Here is a 23,393-nt window from a genome sequence, read left to right as displayed (position 1 = left end):
TGGCACATGCCAGGCTGAGGCCAGGATCAGGGAGCAGTGCATTTACAGGATAAGGCCGAGTAAAAAGACAATCTGTCATGCACGAATCGGTTATTTGGTGCAGCTTCCTGTAAAGACAGAAGTACTTTCCAGTTCACCTGTTCATTATCCTGTTGGAGAAGACAAAGAATAATTACAAAACAAAAAATCCCTGTAGCAACAATAGCAGAAACTTAGCTTGTTCTAGTCCATAAAAAGTAACAACTGTCGGAAGGTGACGGACTTTATTGTGACATAATATTTTCTGATGCCAAATTATTACAAATTCAGACACAGAAACCTCAACCATAATAAAAAATACTGTGAGGCTGGTCCAACACTGGAACAGGTTGCCCAAGGAGGCGGTGGGTTCTCCACCCTTGGAGATACCCAACTGGCCAGGATCCACAGTAAGCCTCTCTACTTGATTCTGCTTTGGGCAAGGACTTGGACTAGACAATCTCCAGAGCTCCCTTCCAACCTCAACCATTATGTGATTCCATTCAAAGTACTCTTTGTAGGGAACTCTGGTCAGAGTTTTTCTGACCTGATATTCAGTGTTACCCTTTAAAAAAAATGTTGGGTTTGCTAATAAAACCTCTTTTTAAAAAAAATTCAAGATGAACCTTTGACTGCAAGACTTGTTTAGTGATAGTTTTCTTTTCCATCTCATACTGCTATGGCTGAGGATTACTTCTGACTGACATGACTCTTTCTACAAGAAAGGGACTAATTGTTACTCTGAAGCAGGATTCAAACATTTTGGAAAAAAGTTGATTTCTAGTACTCCTTTTTTATATGTGTAAAAGAGAAAAGCAAGTTAAAATTCTGGTTTTGCAGGTTATGATGTTGTGAGTGGAGAACCTACATTCATGGGTTTTGTGTAAATTACAGTTCTAACATTCATTAGCAGCTGTTCATACGTGTCAAAAAGTTAAACCTTGAACCATTTCAAGTCTTCTGTTCACATTAATTGCATGTAATCATTCTTCCCTTTTATATTATTTTGCATTGTTAGGTTTTATGCATGTTCAATTCTGTGTTTTTTTTCATTGTGATCCTCAAAGTCATTGTCAACTAATTTTATTTTAAATTGTTTAGAAACATATAGCTCATGGCCTGGTCCCTGCCGCTACCGTAGCTCCTAAACCTGCAGTTCCCTGCACCCCTCCCCCTCGTAGTCCAAACCCTTCTCCAGAAAGGCCCAGGTAGGTTTTGAGTTTTTTTTTTTTGTTTGTTTCATCAACTACAATAGCATACTAGAAAAGCATGATTAGAAGAATTGCATGTCCTTGCTGCAGTATTTATGTAAACCTTTTCATAAATGGAATATAATTTTCACTGGTGCTGTTCCCTTCTTTGAACTTACCCATTTTTCTCCCAAAGCATGCTAAATAATTAGGACAATGGCCATTACAAATATGTCACTTATTATAAAACTGAGTCAATTAAAGAGAAATGGACTATTTAAAGTTATGCCCACTTTAATTTGACTGCTAGAGTAAAGCACAGGACTGTAGCAGTACTAGTACCATGAATCAGGACATTTAACTTATTAGAAAAGCATAAATTAAATGTTACTAACATGCCATGTTATTGCATATTAAAAAAAGGAGGGGGCGCTTTAAAAAACTGGCATGCAAAACCACATTGGACTAGATTTGAATCAGCTACACAGGCAAGTTGCATAAGGAGAAACCCCAAATTTATTTTTCATTTGTAGCTTCCTAGAGTTTCTTTTTTCTCTATTTAGTTTAATTCTGGTTGTTTTCTATGGTCTTCCTAGTGTCTGTAACGTTCCCACTTAATCTGAGTTAATTTCTTCCTTTTTGACCTCCCACTGTTGTCATTCCTATTACAGCCCTCACCGTTTCTCTCCTTCCATCTTTCTTCCGACTTGTTTTTTTCCTCTTCATCTTCCCCTTCTCTGTACTCCGCAGCATCCCGCAAACAGGCGCTTCCGTCTTCTTACCGCTTGCACGAGTTTGCAGAGCGCCAGCGTGTATGAACAGCTTCAGAGTCAGCAGTAGAAGGTTCAGAGCAGGGAACAGATAAAACAGCAGAATGTGGGACACGCTTTCTATACAACACTAGGCAGTACTGCTCTGGCTAAAGTAAATGCTACATGCTGTATGTTATCGATGTCAGTTTTGGGAATGTAACTCATATTCTGTGATTTTCATGCCTGTAATTTGGGAAAAGCAGTAGGTATTGTACTTTTCTCGTAGGTAGCTGCGTTATGCTAGCCTGCCCAGTTTGCTGCTTTACTTTGGGAGTTAATAGTTTCTACGCAGTCCCGTAGCACTTTTAGTAGTGTTTATGCTTGTTAACAGTGAACTTTTTGCTTTGCTCGAGTAGCGAAGACGTGTTGCGATGGAAACAAACAGACAACGTGGAGCCCAGAGAAGATACCCGTGTCGTTTTATTCTGTTCTCTTCCAGATCCGCTCTAGCAGCAGCTGTCCTTGCAACAGCGCTAACGGGGCGTACTGTTGCTATTCCTCAGCCTCGGCAGCAATCGCTCTCCGAAAGCGATGCCACCTACGTGGAACAAGAATGCTTTGAACCCTATGCGACGGTCACAGAGCTCACGATGGGGTAGCGTATGCTTTCTGTTTGAGATCTTACATGAGAAACCGACTCTGGCAATGATACAATTTTACTGAAGAGTTACAGCAAACTAATTCAACTCCTGGTGTTACAGCCACTTACTACTTTCTCACCGGATCATAGATTGAGTCTGAAGTGTCTACAATCCCTATTCCATTTGTCATAGTGATGTCACGCATACAGTCTTCAGGGAGGGAGATTTGGATTGTAAAGCAGTCGCAACTAAAAACATGGATTATTTCTGCCAAGCGATGATCAATTATATTTGTGCTAAATAATTACTTCAGGCTCTTCTTTCGGTAGAACTAGCAACCTTCTGTCTCTAATCTGGCATTTTCTTTGGGATGGAGAAGAAAACATTGCTCCAGTGTTGGGTGTCTATTTTAAAACATACACATAGGCTGGATTCCTTTTTTGCAAGGAATCTAAGCAAGAAGCTTGCATGTCTGTGTTGGCTGTTTGGACTCACTGTCCATGTTCTTAGACTGATGGTTGTCCTTCACTAGCATTTCTTTGTATGGAAGAGTAAGCAACATTCCAACAGGCTTTAAACTGCTTTCAACCTGCAGGCCCAACTGGAATCCTGATGGTAGTGACAGATCTCCTGTACAGTCCCTGGAAATGCCAGGCAATTACTGTGAGGATGAGGACGTGGACACCTGCCATTCAGATGCTGATAAAGAGACAGAGTCCAGCTGTCAGAGTAATGAGAAAAGGGGAGAAAGCTTTAGCACCACTGCTATTTATGCTGTTCCCCACAAAAATGAAAAGGTAGGATTTTAGAATGCGTTAATTCCTTTTACCATGTTTTAATATATTAATGGAAATATTAAATGTTTGTAAGGCTGTTCATTCTCTTCTTACTCTTCGGGCATTTATTCAGTTTTTATTTCACATGCTTCTTTTTGTGGTTCATCTACCCCTACAGGAGTTAGGTTTGTTTGTTGGTCCTCAGAGATTCCATCTCTCTGGTTATTAGGAGCCTTTCCTTATTGGAAAAACCCTGGTATTGTGTGTAATTATTGTGCATGATTTAATCTTATAAAATGTCCAGTATTTTACAATGAGCGTGATACTTACATAGTAGGTTATTTGTTAAAAGCACTAGGAACTTTACTTTTACTGATGTTGAAAGCTTAGTTGTTGATTCAGTATTGTACTAATGAGCAGAGACCTATATAGAAACCAGGAGATTCAGAATCAAACAGAATTAATTACCTGGTTGTCTTGAAGACCAGCAGATTCTTCTCTTACAGGTTTGGACTGTCATAACCAGCAGTGAGCAGGTTAATATTCCTAAGGCACATTTAAAGTTCAGTTTGCATCTCTGTCCAAAAAGATAGAAAAATTTAACGAACAGAAGAAGTAACTGAGTAGTAAAGAGGCAATAAAATGCTATGTATGTGAAAGAAATCAGAAACCAGCCTCAGTTGAAGAGTAGTAGTCAGTAAGAGGAGGAGAGGTAAGAATTAAAGGAAGAGTAAGTGCAATATGTGGGGCGCTAGTATGTGATCAACAGAGGAAAACCAGCAGAAAATGTTAATTATTCATGAATCTCTCAGTGGTGTGATATAGGAGACAGATGGTTGATCCTTTATGAAAAGCAAGTTTAGGTACAACACGGAACAAGCAAATGTAGGATAATTTCACAGACTCGTGTGAGTGAAGCGATGGGGAATACTGGCCTTGTGAGCTACATGACTATCACATAGCTTCCTACCTCCTCTTGACCACTGGAAGGTTTACATCTTATTTACACAGAGCCCTAAACCAAAAAAAAGCATGTCTTATAATTTATTATCCTAAGATACTGGAGTACAGTTCTGCATGCGACTGTGATGTTGGTATACTAAAGGTTTCATCCAGACCTCATCACACATGGGCTGTTTCGAGTGTTACGATCTAGAGAGGCTTGTCTTCTTTTTACATAGGAAGAGTCGCCGCCGTCTCCTAGTACTAATGCTGACAGGAAAGAGGCACCTTCTCCTGAAACGGAGTTTCCTGTGCTGGTGGATCAATCAAATGTGCAAACAGAAGGTAACTTACTTCAGTCAAAATGCCATACTTTTAATACCAAAGAGGTAAAATAATTTCTAGTTAAAATAAATTTAATACTCTATGATAATCTTTTATATATATATTTTTTTTTTTTTAAGGGCAGTGGAAGAGGTGCTACTAAATACTTAGCCATTTTTACTAATCACAGAAAATTTAAAATCTGCATAATAAGGGAAGGTTGGTCTGTATTCACTGTATAACTGAAACTCCTGAACATCCACTGTCAGCCAGAGCAAAAAAAGCGCTTCGGGGGGAAAGTTTTTTGTGAACTCTTATCTAGTACAGTCATTCTCTACTATGTTTCTGTTGATATAGGTGCCAGAATCAATCCACTTTATACTCTGGAAACTATTGGAGTGTTACTGTGCTCAAAAAATGGACAAAAGTAGAAAATACCAATGTTAAAAAAAGCTAAGGAGATAGAAGAAAACCCTTTGAATCAGTCATTTTTCTTGGACTAAAAAAAAAGTCATGTCTGAAAATCAGCAGTAAAAAAAGGCATAATACTGGGATTGTTTATCTTTCTACAGAAGTCATTATCATTCTTGACATCTTTTAAGGTCTGAGCCTTAAACTTGTCCCTTCGGTCACACAGGAGGGTTCTGGCAGAACAGAGCACTGAACATGACCATCAGTCTTGGGTGCTAAGCTCTGAACTGTTAAGCTTCATAAATAATCCTTTTGCAGTAAGTAATCTCATTAGATCAGGGACACGTGGTTCATAACTGGACCTTCTAACAGTCAAATATTGTGGAGAAAAAAATACGACAAGACAGCAAGGCCACTCTACCTGCATAGGAGTTTTGTTGTATAAATTACTTTGCCAGTTATTTTAAAATGAGGAAAAACAGCGAATCTGCATTTCGCAGCTCTGGCACAAACTCGGTTTTTACAGAGGAGGGCAGCACTCTACTAGTTATTGAACAGGAAAGAGAAAGCAGAACTGAGTCCATTTTGAAAAATCTTTCTTGCTGAGTTTTTTCATGGTGGATCCCAGTGTTATTTCAGCATTATTTCAGTGGAGTTATTTGGAAAGCTGTATAGAGAAGAGTGCCTAGAAAGAACAGGTTGCTTTGATAAAACCGTTTGGGTAAGTGAGGTGAGGTCGCACATCAGTACCCTGGTACACCATGAAAGAGCTAATGGGAAGTCAGTGATCTGATTTGTGGTTTTGGGAAAACTTTCTTACATTTATTTGTGGTATAAATATGTGTGCTTACATATCCATATGAACCCTTGTATTTTATGGACTTGCAATTACTTTTGGTTTAAACTGACTGAAAGATCTGTTTTTCTTTAGCTGAAGACCAACATCTTGGCTCGAATTTAAAGGTAAGACTTATGCAGGTTAGTTTGTTACACATTTTGGAAAAAAGGGTGTTAATAAAGAGCTGATTTGCAGTCAAATCAGACTGGTTTTCCATCACTTGCAAGAAAACTTGCTTGTTGCCACTAGGAAATCTTTTACTTTTGGAGTACAAGAATGGCTAATCACGCCATCTGAATACCACTGTGTAGGTAAATAGGCCATCCGAAAGTTGGGGTTTATTTTTCTTAATATATCTTCTGTTGTTCCTCATGTAAGAGAAAGAAACTGAGAGTGGGAGACATCACGTTATAGCAAGAGCAAAACTATCTCTTACAGATAATTTTCAAATTCTGACCCTGACCTGGCCAGAGTTTTATCGAGTTTCCCAGCTGGGCCCAGCTGACTGCTTTCGTAAGCTTGAAAAAGGACAGCCAAAAATACAGTTGCTCAGATCAGCTTGCTGGGAGATTATTTATAAAAATGGTCAGTTCTTCCATTGTTAACGTCACCTTTTTTCTTCAAGTTCTTGGCCACTTATATTTTCATCGGAAATGGTTCTTGAGTTTGACTCATTTAGTCATCGGTGTCTCGGTACGTTGAATTCATGGCATCGCGTCCTTACAGAACTTCACTGCGCTCCCATAAAAACGTGGAGGAAGTTTGTGTGTGTCGCTCATGCTCGCCTCAAGTAAACACTTCAGTAAAAATTCATCCTGTAATTCTTTCCTGATGAAAACCTTCTGAAAATGTAAAAATGTTTATTTCTCTGTTAGGAAGAAAAGTCATTAGCTGAAAACCTGATACATGAAAAGCCTCCACTGTCCCCAGGTACTTCTGAATTTTCTGTGACTTTACTACACATCTTCACTTTAAAAAAATGTGTATGTATATAAAAATACACTTTCCTGTTTGTGTTCTCCAAACCTAATTCAAGGGAGGGGAAAAAAGAGTAGTGTTTCTCCTGTAGAGGAGGTGAGAAAGTGCTGAGTGCTCTGCGTTATGTACAGAAACAATAGTTCTGGGCTTTTTATGTTACGTGTTTCAGATTTGTTTTTATTTTCCACTCTGAGTGACTTTTGAAATCTCAAGTAAATGATTGTGAAGCGATGTAATGAAATGAAAGTCACACTGGAACTCTCCAGTCCCTTACGTTTCATCTAGAGGGTGTCACCGGTCATCCCGGGGTGCCCCGTCGCAGCTGAGGCGGTAAGCGTACAGGGCTACGAGGTACGTGGTCTGCCTCCAGGTAGTGCACTACTTGTACATTACTGTGTCCACATCCAGCAATTCCAGGCCCAGCACCTCTGAGCTTTGTGTGTTGCACGTGTGGGATATGTGCCTATGGTGAGTTCCTGGGGTTCTGTGTGTTTCTGTGCTGCCTTTCCACAGGAAGGGAACAGTCACTGCCAGGGCCTCACGTGTTTCTGATCACCTGAAGCTGGTTTGTGTCATCAGCAACAGAGACAGCTCTGTACTGCAGAACCAATCTTAAGTTTCATATGTATCCTGTACTAAGGAACTATTCTGTACTAAGTTACGTTCAAGCTTGTATGTTGTTAGATTATGCTGGCTCTTAAAAGTCTGATGGTAAGGGTAAAACCTCAGCCTTTGTTTAAGTGACCGAGCTGTTTAGCCCATACGGATGGAGAGGAAGAATGTGAAAGTGTGATCCATTATTACTGATGCAACAATATATCCATATATATATATATCCATATATATACAGCTGTCTTGCCAAATCCACTCTTTTCATTCTCCCTGGCCTTACCTTCTGGGAGCCATGAGCTAGTTTATATCTCACAAGCTATCACTCATACCTAAGGCTAATATTAGAAAAAACGGATTATAATTTGCTGAAATTCCTGCTCCAGTCTCAAGACCATTTAAAGACATTCTACTGTGGCATTACAGATGCGTCTGTTCGGGCAAGGCAAGCACAGGAAAATATGGCTAAAGAAAAGTTCAGAGAAATAAATCAAGAAAACTGGTCTCTGAACAAGGCATTCCAGGCTGTGGTCCAGCAGTTAGAGGGAGCAAACCAGCAAATGCAAGAACAGCAATTAATGCTGAAGAGACTGGAACAAGAAAACAGAAGACTTAAAGAAGCTGCAGAGAAGTCACACAGAGAAGGTGGGAGACACATTCTTTCAATCTAAGCTATTCTGTAGTTCTCTTGTTTGATTTTTCTGATTTCTTACAACCTATTCCTGCAGCAGTAGGTTTCCACTCATTCCTTTGAGCAAGTATCTATGCAGTAGATACTTTCTGAACAGTATTTTCTAGCTATGTAGATATTTTGTCAAGGAATACTTACATGATCATGAACATAATTACTTTGTTGTTTAAAATGCTGTGTTTTGTTAGTAACTTTTTATGGGATTACTCCATTACAGTAGATCTCTTGAGAGTTCTTTCATGGTTCTAGCTTATTGAGATTTTTTTTTTCCCCCCTTAGAGTTAACAAATTATTGTGAACATTTCATGATTTTTGATTTAATTTTCTTGTTGGATATTTGTTTTAATAGAGGAGGCTACAGAATTACTTTCTCTCAGACAACAAGCACAGGAACTGGTAGATGAAAATGATGCCTTGAAACTGACAGTCCATCGTTTAAATGTAGAATTAAGTCGCTATCAAACTAAATTCAGGCCATTGTCCCAAGAAGAGGTGAGAATCTTGGTTATAAAGGCATTTTGTACTGAAATGTCCCTCTGTCCTTTCATTCATCTTTGAAGTTTTCAAGACTATTTTCTTCAGATCTGCCAAAAGTCTACAAATGGCACAGGCTTTTCCTGGAGTTTAAAATAAGTGCTTATCATTATGTCTGACTTTAAGAAGTTAGACGTTCTGTACTAGTAAGATACTGAACTTGAGTTTTGTTGACCTTGTTGACTGTGTGTGGGATGTATGCAACATGACCTTGTTTGGGGTGATAGCTGTGACTGCTGTGGACAGTGGTTGGTGCTTCAAAAAGCGGGAAATAATTTCAGTATCCTTTTTTAAAATCTACTTTAGCATCTAAAACTCCAAGGTTTACCCATGAAAGGACCACCACCCCCATGGCTGGTAAGGAATATTTTCACTTATCTGCTCATTCCTTTGTAAATAAAGTAGTAGAAGTTCTTTACTGGAACCAAAATACTGGGGATATTCTTTGGTTACTCTGCGGAACTACCACATACTAGTAGAATATTATCAAGATGTTTGTACGTCGCATAAGACGAGGTATGGCAGAGCTTTGCCATGGGTGTGTGCAGCTCCAGCTGAATTTACAGCAGGCTACAGACTGCATACAATCACCAACTCCAAACTACGGAATGCAGATTAAGCAGAAGCACTGTCACCCTGAGAATCATGGATACCCTCTTCGCTTAGTATTGTCTAGCATGTAGTTTGCTTCCAGACCTGTTGCTTAACTGTTAACCTTCTTAATCTTCTGTTGTGATTAATTTTAAGATGACACTAACAGAAAATAGCCTATTTCAGTGATGCTGATGGTAGGAATGGTCGTGGATCCACTAGTCTCCTATAAACTTCTGGCAGGCAAATAGTCTGTGTAATTGAATGCATTTCTAATATGTGAAACAATTTCTCCTGGAAATGCTAATCAGATGTTAAATTTTCCTTCCTCACTGTTATTCAAAACTATACAGCAATAGGAAAGCCCTCCCGCTCTGTCTTTCTAACTATTCTGTCCAAGAATCACATGCCTATGTCTTTAGTTTTAAAGATGCAGATTTGGGAGTGTAAACATTCCTTTCCCACTTCCTGATGAATCTGGGCTAAGTTTGGTTATTATTAACTGTACTCACTGTAGTGGTTTAGTTTGAATTCGTGTTCATTTGCAACCACATGCTGCTTTTAAACTAGTCATGTACAGCAGGAGAACAAGGGAAAAATACTGATGAGATTATGGCTTGCAGTTGATTTATTTGGATTGATCTTTAATTTTTTTGTTAGTTGGATATGAAGTATTTGTCACCTCTTCTGTTGGCATATGAAGACAGAATAAGAGAAAAGGAAGCTTTAAATCTTGAACATGAGGCAAGTTGCCATTTAAATATACTTCTACACTAAAGCAGAAAAAAAAATCTACTGAAGTTTTTAAAAAGGATTTGTCAAAGCTGTTTTCTGCCTAAAATTAAAAGTGGTTTTGTTTTTGGTGCTTCTGCATCTGTAGTTACTGTGCTACCTTACCCTACTTGGCTGCTTGTTTTTGTCAGCCTGTTCAGATGCAGAAGCAGGCGCTACACTGAGGTGCACAAGAATTGTGCTCTCTGACCAGAATAAACTATAACCACAGTCAGTGCTAGGAAGTATTTACTGTTGTCATCTAAAATGGGGATGCAGTGTCCTGCATAGCTGCTCTTCCAGTTACAGGCCTCTGGATCTTGTGGTAGAAGAGTATTTATTTCTAGTTATTTAAGGAATGGGAACTCGTTTTGCTCTTTAGAAGGTTGGGGTTTTTTTTCCACCAAACCCCTGAAAAATGATTTGTTTCAGAGCAGAACTGCCACAGATATTCACAGTCATTTATTTCCTTCAAAAAATTAAGCCATAAATGAGCAGAAAAACCCAAGGGTTTTATATTACTGTAAATTCATTGTATTGTCCTACTATATTTCAGATTCATGTCATTCATGCTGAAAATATATGGTATCATCTAGTCATTTCTAGGTTTTTTAATCCATATTGTAAGGATCTTCAACTTGCTTAATTCAAACGACACTTGGCAAAAGTGTGGCACAACTCAAATAATCTGCATGATTTTTAACCAAATGCTACTAGATTGATGAAGCAATTGCAAAGTTGTGTGCACACCTGAACTAAAGACCACTGAGTAGTGGGATAATATACTGGCAACACAAGAATTAGAAGGCACTCAGGCGTGCGTATTTATAAAAGCTTTTGTTGATGTAAAAACTAACCAAAATAACTTACTGCTAAAGAATTTTATGTGGAATTCTTTGTCTCCCAGGAGGAAATGAAGAATTTTAAAGTACGAGTTGAAGAGCTGGTGAAGGAGAATGAAGACCTGCATGAGCAATTAAATAAAAATAACTTTATTACCCCTACAAAATGGTAAGTTATATTACTCGAAATTAATTTAAAAGCTACTTGTTGTTTTGCTTGTTGCATGCAAACTTTGAAGATTACAGACCTTAATGAAAGATTTTGCTCCCCTCAAGCAAATTAAATTTTGCTGGAGAGTTAACAGGGTCATGACTATGTCTTGTTGGAACAATGCTGATCTGCAATGCTTGAAATAATTCTGGAGAAAGACTAAACAGTGAATATGCAGTTTTGCACCTGAAGCCCATGTAATGCTCTCCCAGATCTTGCAGGTTACATACCTAACTTACAATTTACTGATAAGAATGTGCCAATGGCATCAGTTTTTCATTAATATAAAATGGTATTGGAATGTGGCCTTAGAAGAATTTGATCGTCTTGAGAGGTGAAACAATGAAATTAAATAGTAGAAAATATGTATGAGACTTAATAACAAGTTACCCAGGTCAGGCATTCATCAGTTGGTCCCGAGATGGTCGTGCATGTTCATCGCAAGATGTGAGAGTTTTAGGGCTGTAAAGGAAAAAACCAAAAGTACAGTATAGCCCTGCAGTGTGTTAGAGTAGGTCCTTCTAGTAGAGGTTGGGTGATAACACTGCAATTACACGGAACTCTCTGCAGAGTCCCAGTCATCCATCCTTAAGTCCAGAGAAACAGAGCTGAGAGGGCCTGTGGTGCAGCCAAGGAGATGGAGGGCCTCTCTTATCTGGAGTTCAGACAGACTGCCCTTCCCCATTTAGTGAAACAAAGGCTGAGAAAGGAACAGGAGTGTGGAGCATGCAAAGAACTACTTAAGCTGCATTGCTATAACAGGGGCCAGTGTTACTAGAAGAACTGGGTGTTCATTCACCCTAACCAAACTTAAAGTGGAAATTGAAGAGGGTTCCTAATCGGTGTAACAAGTATTGGAACAGCATCCGCTGTGAGTAGGAAGCATAAAACTTCTTCCTGTACGCGCAGACACCAGTGGTAACGTACATAAGGGATCATGTACACTTTGGGACTCCGGCGGCCTCTCTGCAGATTTAACCAGTAACGTTGGCTGACTTCCAGTGAGAGGCCCCGCAGGGCAGAACTCCACAACTGTTTAGTTGCCATACAGACTTGGTTACGTAGGTGGTTATAAAGGTATCAGTGTTTTATAGGTGCTTTAATAAAATGCTCTGGACATTTTACATAATCCTGGATGTTTAGGTACTGTCCATACGTTCCAAAACGCTTCACAGAGGTGTTTCAGCTTCTTAAACAGGACTATTTGAACTTCTAATACCTTTGCTTTTAATTTTGCCTCTCTGCAAATCTCAGATGCTTCAGACTGTGTAGAGTCTCTGCCTGGAAGCTGTTCTTTGAGGCTGGAGACGTGCAGCAATACCACAATACCCAGCTTTTGCTCTGTACCTGCAGCAGCTTCCTCACGCTCAGTGTGGCAGTGCCTTGCTCCTTTATTTGCATGTGCATAGCCGCGGGCAGGGATGCACCATCAAGCACTAAGGAGTTGGTCTTCACCGACCTCATCTCCTTTCTGCAGCAACTTTTAAGCCTCATGGTGCCAGGCACAGCTGAGGTGAGGATGGAGACATTCCTTATGCCTAAACCTGTTGATGAAACAGATCTTGCTGATAGCCATTTGGAAGTTGTGCTGTATTTCTACTTGCATTCTGGCTAATACTTCTCAGCTTTCTAAGGTATTATTAGAACAGAAAATACTTTCTTAAGCTTTTATTAACACCAGAAAGACAGGTATTTGGTTTTCTTGCAAGCAGAACTAATAGTAGTTATAAAGCAGGGAGTTAAGTTCTCTGCTCAGGGTAGTTTTATTTAAATGCTCATCTTCCTCACAGGCCCATAGAATGCACCAGCAGTATTTTTCCAGAGATCAAAGCCAAGTAGATCCAAATCCTATCCAAAAACTTACTGCATGTTTTGAAAACAAATTTGGTTCAGTTACTAGTTACACAGCTGCCTCCAAATCATCTGGCACAATTATGTAACTTTAATTCTCTCACACAAGAAAAGTCTGGGAGAGCTGGGACTGTTTTGCCTAGAGAAGGCTCAGGGGTGGCTCTTACCACTGTGCATAAATTCCTGGAGGGAGGGTGTAGACAGAGCCAGGCTCTTCTCAGTGGTGCCCTGTGACAGGCAAGAGGCCGTAGGCACAAGCTGGAACACAGGAGGTTCCCTCTGACCGTACGGAAACAGTTTTCACTGTGGGAGCTGCAGCAAGCTGTCCGGAGGGGCTGTGGAGTGTCCATCCCTAGAGATATCAGAGGCCATCGGGACACAGTCCTGGGCAGCTGGCTCCAGGTGCCCCTGTGTAAGCAATGGGGTTGGACATGATGACCTCCAGAGGTCCCTTTCAGCCTCAGCCCTTCTGTGACGCTGTGACTTTAATTCACATATACACATTTTTTCCTTCTTTCTATAGGGAATTTTTGCTTCAATTAGTCAAAGATTTTAAACATTATTTAAAATAATTTACATACTGAGGGTTGAGTGTTCACGTCTCTCATAAGCTTATACCTTGGGTTTTGACATTGCTTTCAGTGAGGGGTTTTAATTTGTTTTTCAGAGGTTCAAATGTGATTTTATAAGTTTACACTGTTGAAGTCCGTTCTGGTTTTCCTTTGGTCATAAGCTAATATTTGAATGATACGTTATTTGTAAGCTGGTTGTTGTTGCAGGCAGCAGCTGCAAACTCAGGCCAAGTTGGTCTTGGAAGAAAACAGCTTGTTGATGGAGCAACTCAAAATTCAACAAGCCAAAGCAAAGGACAGACACAAACAACATGTTCAAGAAGGTAAAATGCTTGAGCTGCTAGTCATTTCAACTACCCCAGCGACAGTACCATAGGTGGGTTTGGGGTGGGCTTTTTTGCTACTTCACGTCTGCTGACAAAGCATGACTGAATGCAGGGAATGCTAATAGGAGACCCAGCTCTGGATGTCAGCTCCTACTGGAAAGAAGTGTCCGTATTACCTGCAGACACGATACAGCAGAGTCCTTTTTGATCTGGTTCCTCTGAAAAGGTGACACAACGGCTAGACAGCAGTGCACTCATTTTTATAATTTAAGAGCACTTTAAACTTCACAGGTTGGCATTTGTGAGGTATTATTTGCTTATTTAAATGTTCAGTTTAGAATTTGTAGGGGGTTTCATTTTCTGCTTTGTAGCCAATGTTTATCACTTAAAGTACAGGTACTTACATCATAAGTAGCAGTATCTGATTTTACACTTGATACTGCTTAAATTTACATCCATCTTCAAGTAATCATCTGTTACCTATTGCTGTTTTACAGAGGTTTATATTTCCTTGAATTCAGAACACTTGATATTCCTTGTCTTGCTTGTAAATATTATTTCTTGACCAAGATTAATTTTTCTGCTGACAGTTATTTTTTGCATTGGCAGATTCCTCTAGATATTTCTTTTGTCAATAGTCTTCTGACTGGGTATTAAAGAGAACAACATATTCTAGTTTTAATCCCCTAACTGAAATTAAGATTTCTTAGTGAAGTTGAAAAAGCAAAACTGAATCTTAATTTACAGACTGGGATGTTCTGAAAAACATTTAATTATGCACAGTTAACATGTCGCTGGTGAGAATAGTTTCCTTCAGCAGAGCTCCAATTGTGAAGCTTTTTATTCATCTGCCACCTAATTCCATACATACTTTCCTGTCTGCTTTTAAAGTGCCTGAGTTTCATGTTTGGAGTTCTGCCTCTCTGCATCCATCTGTGTTTAGGAGATAGCAACACACCTGGCAGCACAGAATCATAGAATGGTTTGGGCTGGAAGGGGCCTTAAAGACCATCCAGTTCCAACCCCCCTGCCATGGGCAGGGACACCTTCCACTAGACCAGGTTGCTCCAAGCCTCATCCAGCCTGGCTTTGGCCAGACAACTCCCTGGAATCAGGTGTTGGTCCCTTGATCGGGTATGAGCTGTCAGAACCTGGCTACTAAACCCGGACAGATTTGGTACCTATTGCAGGAGTTCTCACAAGGAAGCAAAACCCTGATCTTCCATTCAGTTCCGGCAGCTGTTCTGGCAGTGTATCCAGTGGTTAAAATACACACTAGAGTTAAAACTCAGAGATCCATGAACAGCAGCCGAGCAGTCTCTCGGAGTGTTGTCTCTGCTAGGCTACAGAAGTCGTGTTTCATTTCAGGTTCTTCTCCTGAGTTAATGAAATCTGAATCAGTGGATTTTTAGACTAAAATGATGTTTCAATGAGCTTATAGCCCTGAAAAGGAGCAGTCTTGATGTTTTGGGATGTTTCCAAAACAAACTCCTTCAGACAGAAAAAAAAAATCCACACTTAAAATACAAACCAACCCGACCCATCCACCATTACATGATGCTGTGAACAACTGTGAATTAACGTATTACTCGTTTAGTTGGAGTTTCACTGCGTTGTTGAATTAGTTCTGCTGTACTCAGTTGGTGGTTTTTTTTCTCCCAAAAGCTTCAAAATTGACTAGACAGATAGTAGTCTTAGAAGATAAGAAACACAGTCAAGAAGAAGAGATAGCAGAGTACCAGAAGCAGCTGGAAGCTCTGCGTTCTACTTGTGAAGAGCTGAAAGCCAAACTGGGGAGCAGCGTAGCAGCAGAGGAGCACTTGGCTTTGGTGAACGATTTAAGAAGGTATGAGTTTCACATGGCACGCAGAGCAGCTCTTCACAAAGCGTTCACGCAAACAGACCCGTATACGTGGCGCTGTCAGTAGGAGGCGAGCGGAAGCTTATGCTGGTAATCAGTGCAGGTTGCTACCAAAGCACAAAGCAATATTTCAAGAATACTGTCTTGCTAAAAGACAGTAATTAATTAGGAAGGGTGCACAGGGTATTTTTATATTTAAAGTCTACTTCGAGTGCAGTCAGGATGAGTTAAGTGAATAATGTTGTTTATGTGATGTATTATTTGTATTCGTGATTGGTATGTCATGAGGCTGTAATACCTCTGTGATGTCATCACGGAACATTAAGCGTTCTCAGTGTATTTTTTTCAAACCTTCACAGTATCACTGAGGTTGGAAAAGACCTGTAAGATCACCCAGTCCAACCATCAACCCAACACTCCCACACCCACTAGACCGTGTCCTCATGCGCCATGTCTACACGTTCCATCAACACCTCCGGGGATGGTGACTCCACCACGTCCCTGGGCAGCCTCTTCCTGTGCCTGACCACTCTCTCAGTGAAGAGGTTTTTCCTAATATCCAATCTAAACCTCCCACACACAACTTGAGGCCGGTCCCTCTTGACCTTCAGCATGCGTATCTTACCGTAACTCAGCTTTCCTGTGAAGCAGGTCAATACGTGACACCTCTTCTACGCTCTTGTTTGTTGCAGCCATTTACAACAGGAGCAGGAGAAAAAGCACAGTGAGGTGGAAGATCTGATGGGAACGATAGCATCACTGCAAGCCCAAAACAAGAAGCTGCTTTTGGAGAAAAATAACTTAACAGCTGACAACAAGATCCTGGAAACTGAAATGGAAAAGATGCAGAAGACAAACAGGTCATATCACGCTCTCATTTCCTTACATAGAAATACTTCTATTTCTAAAAAAACCAGCAGAAACATCTGTAAAAGTATTGTCTGACATCCCACGGTGTGTAATTTCTACCTGTTAAAAAAACCCCCTTTCCTAAATACATCTTGGTCACATCTAAAGGGCTGGTCCTCAAGTGACTTTGCTAAGCTTTCTGTGTTCTCAGGCACGTTTTTCTGTGTCTGCAGAATGTACCTTTAATGCCAGCAGGTAGCTGTCACAATTAATCACTGTGGAGCCCTCAACATCAGAAGGATATAGACTGGTTGGAATGAATCCAGAGGAGGCCACAAAGATGCTCAGAGGGGTGGAGCCCCTCTGCCATGGAGACAGGCTGAGAGTTGGGCTTGTTCAGCCTGGAGAAGGGAAGGCTCCGGGGACAAGGAAGCTGGGGGGGACTTTTTACAGGGGCCTGTAGTGACAGGACAAGGGGTAACGGGTTTAAATTGAAAGTGGGGAGGTTTAGATTGGATATCAGGAAGAAGTTCTTCCCGGAGAGGGTGGGGAGCACTGGGACAGGTTGCGCAGAGAAGCTGTGGATGCCCCATCCCTGGGAGGGTCCAAGGCCAGGCTGGATGAGGCTTGGAGGAACCTGGTCTAGTGGAAGGTGTCCCTGCCCATGGCAGGGGGGTTGGAACTGGATGATCTTTAAGGTCCCTTCCAACCCAAACCATTCTGTGATTCTGTGATTTGTGTACTCACCTGAAAAGTAGGGCATTACGCTATCTGCAGACCTTCTCAGGCACCTGGCTGGTTCAGACTTGGGCTTACAATAATTTCGACAGTAAAAAGCAGTATTATTGTTACATTTCTTAAGAAACACAAGCTTGTAGCCATCACACAAAGCAGGTTTTTTTGAATCATTGTTACTGCTGTTATTTACAGGACATGTTGTAAAGAAAAAAAGCCCCCGAAAGTGGGAAATTACATTAGCTCAAAATACTGCTGAGAATGCATCCTTAACGGTGTATTTGGTTGTTTGAGACTTGTACAAGCTGATCTGCATGTGCCATGCAAGTTCTTTTAATGCCGTTATTAATTTCAAATCTGAAGATTTTCCTTTTTCTGTTAATTTTACAGGCAATTAAAGAAGAAAATAGGTCTTCTGCAACACCATTTGGAGGAAGCAGCGGAAAAAGAAGATGCAGCGTATCACCATCTAACAAACCTCGTTGGTTTGGTGGAAAAGATAGCTCAGGAGCGTGACCATCTTCTTTTTTTGGTAATTACCTTTAAATAATTCTTATGACTTACTGATACTTCACACAATTACCATCCTTCTAGCAGAACTTACTGTTAATTTGAATGATCCAAAAAGACAGCTGTAATTTCCATTTAAGGATTTAGCTATTTAAACAGGATAGGGGCAGCAAAAGATGATTTTCTGGAAGAGTGGTTAAAGGCAACTACCCTCATTTCTGGAGATGATGTAGTTAAGGCTCAACTCACCTCGGCATTAGGCTCTGCAGCGGCGTATCTCAAGTTTCAAAGATCGGCGTCACGCGTTTAAGCTGCGTGTATTGAAGAACAGGTGGCTCTGAATCTAAAGGTAAAACGTTACCTGGAGCGATCCGTAGGGAGCTGCTGCGGCGGAGGCACACGCACGTTTGTGCTTCTTTCTGGCGCGCAGTCATTTAGCCAGGCTGGTGGAGAGTTTCGGAACAACTTCTGCTTGGCGGGAGTGTCCGGCATGGGAGCTACCCGGCTTTGTACAGGCATGCTTCCTTTCCCCTGCAAGACCCTGGGCACAGTTTCGCTTTTACATATTGGTACTCTCTCTTAAGATTGGTCCTGGAAATCATTTTACAGAAGTCTGTTAAAATAAAGCCGCTTCTGTTCAAGTAGTAGACACGCTGCTGTCATCAGTGTTGGGTGAAAAGATTCTACTGCGGCTAATTCCAGGTTCGAGTAGAGGAACTGTGGTGACCCCGCTCAGATCCTGGTCCACTGCAAAGCAGGCTGTAGGACCGTGAAACCAGGCACAATAAACATCTCCTAGGGATCAGGAGCACTGACGCTTGACTCGCCATCTCTGGGGTATCTACCTTCAAACATTCAGCGTACTGCTTCAGAACTGCCCCGGAGATCCCGCATTACCTTAAGTAGCCATCAGAAAACCTGCTCCTGCGTTCCATGGATTTAACAGCTGAAACCTCTTCCAGTTTTAAAACTGTTTCCTTGTTTACCGTTTATGCAGTTTTTGTTTGGTTTGCTTTTTGTATCTGAGAGAGAATGTTTATGAAATGATGGGAGCAGTCGTAAGACAAGCATTTCATACACCACGTCTCGGATGCTTTGCCTGAACCCCTCTTTTGGAAGCAGACTACAGAACCTGGCCCAGAAGGATGAGCCTTGTGCACACAAGTGGGATCCCTACATATACACACATCTGTAGAAAACCGTGCAGAGTTGCTAGGGTGTGCAGTATCAACAGCTATGATCCTTTCAGGATAAAACTGCTCCAAGGTGTTGTTTTGTTAGGGAGATGGTATTCCCAGTCAGCTGACAAGGTAATAATTTGTCATTATTCTAATAACTTTCAGGATTTCCATTTTGGTTCTTCAGACCACTGGAACCCCAAACAATCCCTGTGTCTTCCTCAGTGCACGTATTTTGGCTGCCCCCGTCTAAAGCAAAGATTACATGTAGTTAACACATTCGGTATGTTTGCAGGCCAGATGTTTGGAGAGTGAGAATCACGGCGTTCTCAACAGAGTCGTACAAGGCAACCTACGCTTAGGAAGATTAGAAGAAAAGGTTAAGGTAAGCAGCATTTCTACACTAACTATGTAAAATGTGTTGGTTTTTCAATGAGACAAGTCAGTAGTTGATCTGTGTCAGTGTTTTTATCAAAGACGGATTATTTTGTAAGGAGTTTTTAGAAAGCAAAATACATCATCATTGCAGTTTTCACAAATACCCTTTTCTCACGCGTTCACAGCAGTACCTGGAGAAGCATGGCTGGTTGTAAGAATAATTCCGAATTCATTTCTGCTCTGCAGTGTAACCCAGCTCTTTGCTCCTACTTTTCTGAGGCTGTACAAACGCTTCAGCTTGAATCCTGGCACGGTTAGATTTGGAAGAATGAAAAACATATCCTGAGCATCCAGTTGTCAGCAAGTACCTTTACAGGCCACAGGGTAGGAGGTGTAGAGACTCGGAGGATGTTTAACCATCCCGCCCAGTGAGAGAATAGGATGTGGGTCACCTTCACATTTGTGAAGCAAAGCGTGTCACTGCAGCAGTACCATCCCGCCCAGTGAGAGAATAGGGTGTGGGTCACCTTCACAGCTGTCCACGCTGGTGCAAAGCAAAGCGTGTCACTGCAGCAGCGTACAGTGGGAAATACCTACGAAACTTTCGTTTCGACGTCTTTGGTGCTGCAGTAATTGCACTTCCTGTAAACTCAGAACAGGAAGGAGAAGGCTATCCAGTGTCTTGGTTTCTATACACAAAAAGTAATGTGTATGCCTTTCAGAAGCTGTTCTGTACTGAGTCAGGTCTGTGCAGCGTACCCTAACACAGAGAGTCTCCCCATACACTGCGCTTTTCCCGGCGAGACTGCGCTGCTGTTGTTGCATCACAACACAGATATGCACCTCTAGGGTAAGAGAGACCAGCTCCTTCTGCACTCTCCTTGTAAGGATTACACAGCCCAGGAATTGGCAACAAAGGAAACAAACCAAGTTGTCGGTGGAGAGAGCGAGCAGTAAGCCCTAAACCAGCTAGAATTTGTAAGGAACCCTTCATAAGAGAAATGCACAGAGCACTACCACAACAAAATTCCCTCATTGTACTAATACAGCTATGAAATGGTTTTAGCCATTTTTCCCTGTCACTCATGTCTGGTTAAGTTCAGAAAACATCACTACCAAGACAGTGCCCTGTATTCTTCATAAGTACAGAGTTTCTGCAATTTAATAGATCTGTGACTACTATAAGGGAGAGAGAAGAGACTTGTATAGAATCACAGGATGGTTTGGGTTGGAAGGGACCTTAAAGCCCATCCAGTTCCACCCCCCCTGCCATGGGCAGGGACACCTTCCACTAGACCAGGTTGCTCCAAGCCTCATCCAGCCTGGCCTTGGACACTTCCAGGGATGGGGCATCCACAGCTTCTCTGGGCAACCTGTCCCAGTGCCTCCCCACCCTCTCCGGGAAGAACTTCTTCCTGATATCCAATCTAAACCTCCCCACTTTCAATTTAAACCCGTTCCCCCTTGTCCTGTCACTACAGGCCCTTGTAAGAAGTGCCCCCCAGCTTCCTTGTAGGCCCATATAAAATTAAGACTATTTATATGGAGTGAATTCTAAATGCAAAACCAAATAAAATTTTAAAAAATCCTTCCAAACCCATCAAGGGTTAATGTAAACTAGAAAAATCAGCCTGTAAATAAAGATCCTAAATGCTGCCATTTCTGTTTAGCAAAGGTAAGACTGATCCACGTGCAAAACTTGTCATTCTTCGTTTCTGGCAGTAAAGCAGAGGGCTTGAACAGTCACAAAGTATCTTCAGATACCGTAGACTTCTTGGTTATTGTATTAACTGAACTGTGCTGAAGGCCAGCATCGTTTATTTCCTTGCTGAAAACACCTTAACTTCTTACACACCTCGTCAGGTAATCCCCTCTCCTAAACAAGCTTGTGAATGCCTCGTCAGTGATTTCGGGAAAGTTATGGGGATTCTTTTGGTCTGAACACACCGTCAGCTTTTCACTTCGGTTCTTTTTAGTCACAAGACTTCCCCACTCCCCCGACGTGACGCCGTTCCTCCTGCAGGACGGGCTGTATTGAGCAGGCTGCTTTCTCAGGTGCTGCTGACAAAAACTCAGGTCAAGGCAAAAAGGGATTCTTCAGCTGCCAAGGCGCAGGTTGGCCTCTGCAGCGCGTGCGCAGTTCTAACCCCCGTGACCCCGGAGCAGCAGCTTCCTTCGAGGTCCGGCTGAGGTGGCCGAGAGGGCTCCCTGGTGAGTTTATCGGCTGGAGCACACTACTGTTGGCTGCTTCGGGAACCCACAAGCTGGGTAACTGCCCTGCTGAGGTTACAGGATGAACCTCTTCCGAGGTATTTAGTAGTATCACTGGAGACACCTACTTAAAATGCACCCTTTTTCTGAAAGGGTGATATAACTGCTGGCAGCGGGCGTGGCAACGCTGTTTCTTATCTTCAAAAAGGGTGTTTTGCGCTGGCCTTTAGCCATCTTCAGCTCCTTCAGCGAGATACAAGATAAGAAATACAAATGGTGTCATCCTCATTGGAACATCTGGGGTTCTGGTGAGAAGAAAGCTTCTAGCCTGGAGGTCTGAGTCACTCCCAAGTGCCTACAGTCACTCTTTAGCCATAACTGGGTATCTTACGTTCACCTCTCGGTGAATTCATGGCATCACGTCTCAGCAAGCACAGGTTCAGGCTCGTCCAGAACCTGCGTTAGGGCTCAGGTGCACCGTGGGTGTGTCAAGAGATTCTCTGTGGCTCTTTCGCATCACGGCACGTTATCTGAGGGGAGGCCTCACTGAGCAAGCTGGCGTTCCTATGCCCTTGAGATCGCTGCCCTCTGAAGCCCGGTCATTTGTGCGGTGCACACAGAAGTGGATCTGGTCTTCTGGTCCACAGTTCTTCCTTCTCATGAATTCTTCTGGAGAAAGTAAACGAACAAAACCCCTGTGCTTTCTGTTTCCCAGTGAGAGGTCTGGAAATAAATCAAGATCTGGCAGATCTGTTATTACATGCAGAGTCACTGAAAATCTTTAAAGCTAAGTAACAGGTTATTGCTAAAATGAAACCCAAACCCATATATTTATATACACAGCTTTATTAGAGATTTTAAACTGGGTAGCAAACATGAAGGAGCAACATTAAGTAGCAAATCCAAGGGATTCTCTTTACAAATACCCACTTTCAGTCTGGGATTTAGCAGTTACTGTAAACAGATTTTATGAAGTTACTCACCGTGCAGCAAGTTTTGTGGGCTCAGTGCCACCCTGCAGAATTTAGTAAGAGTGGAGCACAATCAAAGAGGCTGGACGCAAACATTGCGAAAAAGGGATCATTTCTGCGCAGGAGCTACGATAAAAATTTACTTGGGCATTTTAATTCTGAAAACAAATCTGGTTCATATCTACTTTTAGATCCTTTGGCTTATGACAGATGATTTTTCAGGCGTGTTGAATCGTGAAAAACACTAAAGCTGACTTTTAAAGTCTTTTTTTTTTTTTTAGTTCACCCTTGAAGATTCAACTACAAGCTGCTTTGTCGTAATTCTTGTATCTCAAAACCTGATCGTAGAGCAGAGTATTTAACACATCTTTATTTCCCTTGACATCACACACAGCTGGACTCAAACCCAAACCAGCTTGTAATGGGACTCCTTTCACAGCTGATACACAGGGACTTTCCCATCTCCATCTGCCTTTAAAAACAGAGACAGTGTGCTCATTAAAAACCCTGCTTTTGTCACTAACTAACCTTCCCAGTGAATGAGGTGGTGGTCTGAAACCATTCACAACTTCGGGATGAGGTGACAGTAACCACCATCTTCCCAGTAAAATTAAAAACCACAGCAGTAACACGCTGCCACTGACCAATATTCACACAAGTTGCTGTGCTTCAACAAAAAACACACGTATGTCGGGCTGTACTCATTTTTTTAACCATCCACAGAGGTTGACGTTTGTGATTCAGTTGTTTTACGGTCCAGCCCAAAAGGTACCCGCTGGTAAAAGGCCGCGTATCAGGCTTGCGGCGGGCAGTCCCAGCTGCTGTGGCAGAG

The 23,393-nt window shown here is 41.6% G+C and overlaps 1 protein-coding gene across 1 annotated transcript in view; it reads left to right on the top strand.

The window, feature by feature from the left end:
* Positions 1 to 1,119: 1,119 nt before the first annotated feature.
* The window catches only part of CEP89 (centrosomal protein 89kDa), a gene marked incomplete at its 5' end in the record, with an annotated part of 32,055 nt that continues 9,781 nt past the window's right edge, over positions 1,120 to 23,393 (top strand). Inside the window, 16 exons of the mRNA XM_010153423.1 lie at positions 1,120 to 1,226; positions 2,460 to 2,615; positions 3,197 to 3,398; positions 4,559 to 4,664; positions 5,986 to 6,017; positions 6,768 to 6,822; positions 7,906 to 8,124; positions 8,520 to 8,662; positions 9,011 to 9,061; positions 9,956 to 10,039; positions 10,974 to 11,077; positions 13,750 to 13,865; positions 15,534 to 15,714; positions 16,422 to 16,589; positions 17,704 to 17,845; positions 19,297 to 19,386. Of these exons, the coding sequence (XP_010151725.1) occupies positions 1,120 to 1,226; positions 2,460 to 2,615; positions 3,197 to 3,398; positions 4,559 to 4,664; positions 5,986 to 6,017; positions 6,768 to 6,822; positions 7,906 to 8,124; positions 8,520 to 8,662; positions 9,011 to 9,061; positions 9,956 to 10,039; positions 10,974 to 11,077; positions 13,750 to 13,865; positions 15,534 to 15,714; positions 16,422 to 16,589; positions 17,704 to 17,845; positions 19,297 to 19,386 (1,956 nt within the window). The remainder of the gene's footprint in view (positions 1,227 to 2,459; positions 2,616 to 3,196; positions 3,399 to 4,558; positions 4,665 to 5,985; positions 6,018 to 6,767; positions 6,823 to 7,905; positions 8,125 to 8,519; positions 8,663 to 9,010; positions 9,062 to 9,955; positions 10,040 to 10,973; positions 11,078 to 13,749; positions 13,866 to 15,533; positions 15,715 to 16,421; positions 16,590 to 17,703; positions 17,846 to 19,296; positions 19,387 to 23,393) is intronic.

Source organism: Eurypyga helias, unplaced genomic scaffold, assembly GCF_000690775.1.
Source record: "Eurypyga helias isolate BGI_N326 unplaced genomic scaffold, ASM69077v1 scaffold2386, whole genome shotgun sequence".
Lineage (NCBI taxonomy): Eukaryota > Metazoa > Chordata > Aves > Eurypygiformes > Eurypygidae > Eurypyga > Eurypyga helias.
The sequence above is the reverse complement of the archived record's forward strand: the minus strand, read 5'-3'. Positions and strand labels throughout refer to the sequence as shown.